Source organism: Eufriesea mexicana, unplaced genomic scaffold (assembly GCF_001483705.2).
Source record: "Eufriesea mexicana isolate 0111107269 unplaced genomic scaffold, ASM148370v2 scaffold87620, whole genome shotgun sequence".
In the NCBI taxonomy this organism is placed as follows: Eukaryota; Metazoa; Arthropoda; class Insecta; order Hymenoptera; family Apidae; genus Eufriesea; species Eufriesea mexicana.
The window spans coordinates 191-9,237 of record NW_016990414.1 but is presented as its reverse complement, the minus strand read 5'-3'; the positions used below and the strand labels follow the sequence as shown (position 1 = coordinate 9,237).

At 31.0% G+C, this 9,047-nt stretch overlaps 1 protein-coding gene across 1 annotated transcript; it reads left to right on the top strand.

The window, feature by feature from the left end:
- The first annotated feature begins 2,659 nt into the window (after positions 1-2,659).
- Positions 2,660-8,340, top strand: LOC108554729 (odorant receptor 63a). The gene is made up of 5 exons (XM_017910102.1): positions 2,660-3,010; positions 4,530-4,742; positions 6,135-6,248; positions 7,778-7,933; positions 8,290-8,340. The coding sequence occupies exons 1-5, from the start codon at positions 2,660-2,662 to the stop codon at positions 8,338-8,340; spliced, it is 885 nt and encodes a 294-aa protein (XP_017765591.1).
- Positions 8,341-9,047: the final 707 nt, after the last annotated feature.

The following is a 9,047-nucleotide window of genomic DNA, read 5'->3' as shown; positions in this document are numbered from 1 at the left end:
CGAACTGACTCGTCGATTTTGCTGTAAGTCCTGTCTCGTCGTGTTCGGTCCGGAGTTTTGTCTAGTTTAGTTCTGATTGGGTAAAATAGATGTTGGTGGTGGAAAGGTAAAGAGTTTTAATTGGACAGAGGGTGTGACATAAGGACCTTTGGCTAAGGAGTAGGAAACTGTCAAGGAGCCGATTTCTGATGGTCGATGACGTGATTTATAAGTGTCGTCCGTCCGTCGCTTGTTGGGTCTGTCACAAGTGGGTCCCATCTGTCGCGTCTGGTTTCTAGTAAAATACCTAAATTTCGCTTTATCTTTGTACGCTTAATCCGCTAGAACGGCGTTGAGGCACATCGAACCTCCGGAATTTCAGTCGCGGTATAAAATATAAAATAGACCGTTAAGTCTGGAAAAAGTGTAAGCCTTAGAATAAAATTATGTTATAAACACGCTCTCCGGGACGGAACAGGTATATCAAATTTATAAGAAAAAATAACCAAAAGGTAATCGTTGGTAATGTTATCCATTTTTATGTTACTGGAAGAGTTAATCGATTTGGCAAGTGAAAAAGGTAATAAATTTAAATTCAGTGTTTAGATTTTTAAGTTTTTTAACACAGAAAAAGAAAATTATACGATATTTTTATTACAGATTTTTCATAAAAATGAATATTAATGGTTCTGTTATAATATATTATTATTTGTGATTAACTTTCTTCTGCAAAATAAATGATGTTTTCTTCATCAGCTGTATGTGAGGACTCGTAACTTCGACTTGCTCTCCAGTTTTTATAGTAATCATGTTTAACAGAAGCAGTAAATTTCAGCAGGTTCATCATGTCTCTCCTTTTTCCCCTTGTAACAGTTCTACCTTTAGGATATAATAAATGCTGTTCTAGATTTTTCAAACTGTGTGGCTTTGTGACTGACTAATTTATTTTACTTAAATTCTGATTAGACGACACTGAAAAATTCACCGTTATCATTCATGGCTTGCTAGTGCATTTAAGTTGCATTATTGCAAAGATTTACATTAGAGTACGGAGTTAATCAAAGTGACCTCTGAAATAAATTATTTATTCTTCAGTGGCCAAAAAATTTTTGTCGTTTAATGATGTTAATCTTAATTATGTGGGAAAGTTATCATAAATATAAAAAGTTATAACTATACCAAGTGCTTGACACTTAAATTTAAGATTTTTCAAAAAGTGGAGTTAATCGATTTGTGCAGTGAACGGCTCATATCTTAAATATATTATATATATAGCTATGGTCGCGTGGTAAAAGTAGCTTCTAATCGTTTGATTTGACACGAAGAACGTGCGCTGGGATAAACTCGATATTGCAACGCAAGAGATCAAGGAGTGTTCAAAAATGTATTGCGATATTTTGTATTATATTTTATTTCTTTTAATCCTTTGATTTGTGAATCTTTCAGAAGCTACTTGAGCGAACTGTTTGTTGTTTTATTGACATCTCATGATATTGAAATATTCTGTATAGTTTGTATTTAACGTTCGTTTCATCTTCAATATGGTGAATTGAAACTATTTCCAAATGTTAAATTACTATACTAAAAGTTACTAAACAAAGTTATAAGGCAGAAGGTTAATTATATTTTATGGTATTCTATTTATTATTACATCTTATAGTTGACTATAAGCAAGAAAATTCTAGTCTTATTATTATACTACGTTAATATGTAGCTATTACTAGTTAATCGGTTATCACGTGTATTGGTAACTATATTTATATATTGAGAGATAGTAGATGAAAATAATAATTTTGATCGGTGTATTTATCTGTCACCGATGAAAGTGTAGTATTTTACATTGTTCTATGAAATCGTTATGGTGTATTTGATTATATGGGATCATTTGTGAATGTTTCTCTATTGAAAGAGATACTAGTTCTAACACTTCGAATATCCCTAGTTATATGTTGCTTGAACATTTTCAGTAATTTGTCTTTCGTATGTTTTAAATCATATGAAGAATATAATTTGACTGTATTTGAATATAACTTTATAACATAATTTTTGTCATATATGAGATTTGTTATAGTGTTTTTTGTATAGTTTTACACAGATATGCCTTATTTATGCCTTTAGTACACATTATAGAAATATTTACATGCATAAAATTGTTTATAATAGATTGTTTAGAAAGTATAAACGAATTATATTGTATCCTAATTTTTTGCTACGAATGCTTATTTCTTAATTCTACGTATTTACTTTTATATATTTCATTCATATTACTTAACATTTGTCATGTGAATTGGTCACTCGACAATCATCAAAAATCTCAGCACGAATGAAATATTTTTATTTTAATTACGTTATATCATAAATACAGATACATTTCTTTAAATCTTTATAATAAATTTAATTATACGTGTTTACATTTTCCTAACAAATTTATGCCTTCTTCTTTAAATATTGTATACACATGAATCATATTTACGTCATCTATTCTGTGTTTTCAATTTTGCAATAAAGTTATAATAACTATGGAATTTTTGTGACAGATACATGTAATTTCGTGTGCTAGACTAGTTGCTGTAATATTAATAATATCAATTGAACTAATCATTGTCCAAGAATACACTTAGTTAATAAATTTGTTGATATGTAAGCACAAACAGCAGTTTTGCATAAACACATATCTAAAATGATTCTCCACAGCCTACTTCGAAATATTTTAACTACCATGAAAGAAGAGTGCCAAAAATATGCTGCTGTGGATACAAATAATTTAATATCAAAAACAGTGCATATGTCGCATCGTTTGACGACTGTAATAATTTGTTTCTACATGGCAGCTGCGTTGTGTTATGCAATTGGTACCTTGACGCATCATTCATTTAACGCAATACCATCTCGAGGACTTTTGTTAAAAATGGATTTGCCTTTCGAAACCAACAGATGGCTTATTTACGAGCTTGTTATAATTATCCAATGTTTTTATCAAATATCAGGTGCCTTTATGTATGGCATTTTCTCCGCTTTACTTTTAATGTTAGTGAGTATCAATTTTCAACTATTTATTAATTCCTTTCTACGAGACATGTCCAGTTAACCCATTTGCATCATGGCTCTACTTAAGCTGCCGTGTTCAGGCATCAGCGACGTTCAACTGACGGCTAGCCCGTATCACCACGCACGTATCAGCACCTACCTACTCATAATGGCAGTTAAAAAGATTTTCACAACAAAAATAAAACTTGTTAAGAATATAATGAACCGATGTAGATGAGATGCTCGCAAAAGGGATCAAACGTGATCTGTGGCATATGAAGAATATTCAGCAACTGGTAATGGAAAAAGTCAGCTCGCGGATTATTCCGCGCTCGGTGATAGGCGATAGCCATAGCTCGCGGAATATTCCGCGCTCGGTGATAGACGACCGTCATAGTTTGCGGAATATTCCGCGCTCGGTGATAGACGACAGTCCTGGCTCGCGGAATATTCCGCGCTTGGATGCAAATGGGTTAAAGGAAATTTCTTGAAAGATAAAATTCTGTTTGAAATGTAGAATTCCATTTAATTTAAATAAATATTATCATCTGATACAATGTAAAGAAATTATAGTTAATTAGACAGAGAATAATTTATGGATGTAACGCACTATGATAGAATATGGTTTGTGAGACTTTCTGCTTGTTAGTAGTACAATATTTTATAAATATTCCTTAAATTAAGAAGGTATTTATATGAAATTTTGGGTATAATAAGAATTATTTCAATTTTCATAGCAATTACTTCATAATGTAGAATCAAGTCGATATCATGGTATAATAGGTATATTAACACATAACGTAAATCATAACTCAGACCGAATAATGTGAATCAGTAGCAGAAAATAATTTGTTACAATTTTTTTACGTGTAAGTGGTATCCAATTTGACATATTCAAACAACTATTAAATTTTCAAAAAAATGCTTAGTATTAAAAATACATAATTTAATTACAAATTCAAAATATGTGCGAATATTACTGTATGTCATTATACGTACTATTATTAACAGATGTTACATATATATTTTTGATGTTATTTCAGAATGCTGTCAAGTATGTAAACTCATATTTCGTCGATTATCTGTAAACGGTGTAAATGATATCATAAGATACTATATAAGCAACGTATCTCGTATAATATATTTTACTTATTATTGTTATAAGTAGGAGATTCATACTTTCAAAATTCTGTGATTCAAGATTTTAATTAATAACCATAAATAAATGTAACAGTGGCATACATTGGTTGGACATTACTGTCTAGCAAAAAAGTTGTAAAAAAGTGTTTACATAAATATTTTCATATTCTAAGAAAATAATTATTTTTTTTCAGAAACTTTTAAAATACCATAAAAAGATCGATATTCAAGAATACTGAATAAAGAAAGTAAAGTTTCTTAAATCATTTAATGGAAATATCTTCTTAATTTATGTTTATAATATTCAACTTATTATTGATATTTATTTCCCTTCATGTTTATTTTTTATAACAATTTTATAATATTTAAACCATTACATTTAGGTACTTCATTTAGGTTGCCAAATCGATATTATGTGTCAGATATTATTAAAAGCACCTTATACAAATGAAGAGAAACTAAGATTCTTCGTTAGCAGACATCAAGAAATTATCATATTTTCCGAGAGAATTGAACAGTTTTTTACTTATATAGCACTTAGTCAACTGGTAATAAATACTTTGATTATCTGTGGCTTGGGCTATATTATTGTAATTGTAAGTAACACAGTTACACAATAATATCTATGTGTATAGATACTGCTTATTTGTAAACCTAGTATCTGTCAAAAATCTGACAACGATTTGTCAGCAGTGTGTCCACGATCTGCAAACATCTCTCAAAGCAATGCAATTTCTGGAAAAATGTCGCGTACAAAATATCTGTAAATGAAAACGTATATGTAGAGATTAAAATGCAGATAGTAAATGAAGTATAACGAAGCCGCTACTCCGTGAATTTCTGACAAGACTGTATTTATTACGTGATATCGAGTATATCGCAGAAGGTCACACAGATTCCAGCTGCTATATATGCCGACTTAGCTTAACACTGACGACTAACTTCATGACTGACTGACTGACTAACTTCGCAACTTTATTCTCATGACTGACTTTAACTGTACTCTCTAACCCTAGCTGATTGATTATCTCTTCGTGACTATCTCTATCTCCCAGAACGGGCCCTTTTAAGCTTGTCCCGAAGGCAAGCGCCTTCCCCAAAGGAGGAGAAACTGCCGCCACGCCAAGGTCAGAGGCGAAGGAAACTCCACTTTTCGGGTTAGGCCCTCTGAAGGTGACCCCTCCCGAGAGGTGACTACGACTGCGATTTATGATGGGGAAAGTCGAGGTTGTTTGAAGACACCTCACCTGGCCCCGGCCTACTATGACTCATCTGCCAGATCCCAAGTGCTGAAGCCTAATAGTTTGAATTAGGTTTTTGAACGAGGCTCCGTGTCCCGTGACATGAGGCAATATGGAAGTTTAATTACAATGCACAATAAACAAATATCGGATCCCGAAATGATCAGCATTTGAGATTTGGCTACTAAAAGAATTTTAGTGCTTATTTCTAAACTATTTTTGTTCCCTATTTCTATTTCTATTTGAAGAAACAAGCAGCCTTGAAAACGTTTGACCTTTTAAAAATAAATTGAACAGCTGTATATCCAATTTGTAACTAAAATCTTCTTTATTCAACATTTTTCCAGAAAATGCATTTTCATGTAGATATGTAGATGTGATTTTTTTAAATGTATACTTATAATTATATGAAATATGTTTTTTGTTATACATGTATGTTATACAAGGTGATTCGTTACATAGCGAATTCAAAAGCAGCGGCATCTGTATACAATTATAATTATATAATATACAAATAACATAAATGATACTAAATATTGCTTTGAAGTAAATATTCTTTCTTGTCTATGTATGAGATATAAACTTTGATGTGTTAAGGTTTTCTAAATAGCCGGTTCTGCCTTTGAATTCATTTGCGAGAGAATCACCCTGTACACTATACCACGCTATACATAAAACATTCAAACATTCTTTTTACCACATTGTAAATAATTTAAGTACATATATAATAGTAGTTTTATGTTGCAGACATTAAGCGCTTCTAACGAGACTAGTATGTTGATAAAATGTGTTCTGTTCTGCATTTCGATTTGCTTGGAGGCATTTATATATTCCTTTGTTGGAGAATATCTCAGTGCCAAGGTTAGCCAATTATTTATATTCTGATAATGAGTATAATTTTTGAATATGTATTCACACGTATTTGAATATCAATGATAATTAAATAATAAACCGAATTGTTTAAATCCATATTGTACATATAACGAAGAGAAATGCTTAAGATCTGTTACACTAGAATATATTTCCGCAATATATTCGATATTTATGGTATACCTACTGTTAGTACAAGTACGAGCCGTGGTGGTCCTAGTGACTTATTGAATAGTCGTCTTAAGCCTGTCATAATGGTAAATGGATCAACGACATTGGAAACTTATATTTTTCAATTAATATTGCTGCCAACTATTATTATACATTACTTTCAAATATTTTCGTGACTAACAGATAGTGCCAATTTGTCATAAATTTACTGTGAATATTTAAATTATTTTCTAGCTTTACTTATTTTCCAAGAACTCTCATATTACTACATTTGTCTACATTTTACTACACTTTAACGTGCATATTTCAATGATTAACATTCGAAATGATCGATTTCCGAATATTTAATATTCAAAATGAAATATGCAAACTGATCGCAAATTTCTAAAATGACACTACACATGAATTAAAATATATGGACGCCATCGAGAAAGAATTAATTGATGCAACTAGTTACACTTTACGATAAAGGACTGATCTATATGTAACACAATATCACTAGAAAAGGAGACATTTTAATACGAATAATATAAATTTGTATATAGTAGTAGACAGATCTACTAGTTTCAGACAGTATTAGACAAAATTGATTATAAATCTTCTTCATAACATTTCAAAACAATATTTAAACAATGCAAAACAATATTATACCAATCTTCGTAATCAAAATTGTGATATTCAAGATCGTAAAATGTAAAAAATATTTATGAAGACTACACTTCCAAATATCAACTTCAGGAAGATAAGTGTCATACCTCAAATACTATCCATTGCTACGCGGCGGATTATCGGGTCTTGGTGTACATAAAAGAGTCGTGAAGTCAGTATTACTGACATTTATAGCACGATAGTAGAGAAAGGCTATTTTCGAGTTGAAATGTTCAGTTTAAATTAATATATTATGTTCTTGTTGAACAATAATGTTGATCTAGATGCAACATCGTAACATGATCAGTACATTATTTCAGTTGAAGTCAATGAAGATACATCACATAAATAATTTTACACTCGTAAAAGGAAAATTTACAGTCCTATTATGATGGTGATAACAATATGTAGTGCGAATTAAGAGTGGTGATAGGCCTATATGTGTATATACGAATGAAGAATGTTTGTGCAGAGTGTCAGAGGTGAGAAGGAAGAGTGTTGAGATCACAGTTTTCCAAACAGCATTAACACTGACGGCACTCGCAAATATTATATTTATATCATAGATTACAGAATGATAGACAACTGAGTTTCACTCATTAAACCTTATTCACACTAACATTTTTCATATGTGCTGTGGCAATAACGACTTTTAAAGGGAAATGTTGATACATTTTTCGTAAAATTTTGTTCAATTTTAGAGTAAACTTATCGGTGACACGGCTTACGAATTTCTTTGGTATAACTTACACCCAAACAAAAGCCGAATGTTGATACCTGTCATATTAAGGTCTCAAAAAGGATTTACATTCACTTGCGGAAAATTTGCAAAGCTGTCCATGGAAAGCTTCACATCTGTAAGTTCTTTATTCTGCATTTCATAATACTGATTTCTTATGACGAAGAAAATATTTTACTAACTAGTTTTTTTATAAATATAATTTTAAACAAGAACTGAAATTTGAGTATAATAATATAAAAGCAATGAAATGGTACATTCTACAATATCTGTGTGTCTTTCAATGATATTTCAAAAACTTTCAAAACCTCATAAACTTCAATCATAATTATTATAAAATAACTTTTCATAAATATAGCACAATTATAAGAAGCATTTTTAGTAATAGTAATAATATTCTCCTTACATAATAAATTATTCTCAAAGGCCAAAATTTTAATTAGCGAACCTAATAATATTATTCTATAATTTTAGATGATGAAAGCTTCAGCATCTTACATATCGGTACTACTTGCAATGTCTTGAGGATTACGTTAACTAGAAACTAATTGCTAGTGAATGAAATGGTATTACACATTGGGCCACAAATTAGTGATACAGACAAATAGCAAATATGTAATAGTTTTCCTCTATGAATCTGTTAAATTATTAATGATATATCAAAATATCTAATAAATGTTATAAACACTAATATGAAAAGCGACTTAATTAAATGATGACATTTAATAACTCTCATTGTTTTAAACAACTTATCGGTACGATTCATTATTAAAAATCTATTCTACAGCATTACCAATATTACAAGTGAATATAAACATATAACTGACAGAATACTCTATCGAAGAGTGAGTTAAGTGTAGGGCAGAACTCAATTTGTATAACGTAACCGCTCAAATGGTGAATAATATGAGAAATATTTGAAACAAAATTTGGAGGAAAACAAAAATTTATTAACACTACCCCGATGATTAAAAAATTTTTTCCGCAGGAAAGCATGTTTCATACTGTTATATTTCGTAATGGATCTGAAACTGCTCTCAAGTATACAAATGCTCACTATTTTTGTGGTAACCTTAAACTCGTTATTGAGCCGACCGGAGGCGGATTTCATTGTAACACTGGCCAATTGGCTATCCAAGTGGCAGCACATCCAGAAGGTGAAGCAGGACTTCTGGTCAAGTTGGTACGAAGGATATCATCTTCAACTCAACCTCTGCCAGAAATGATCCAGA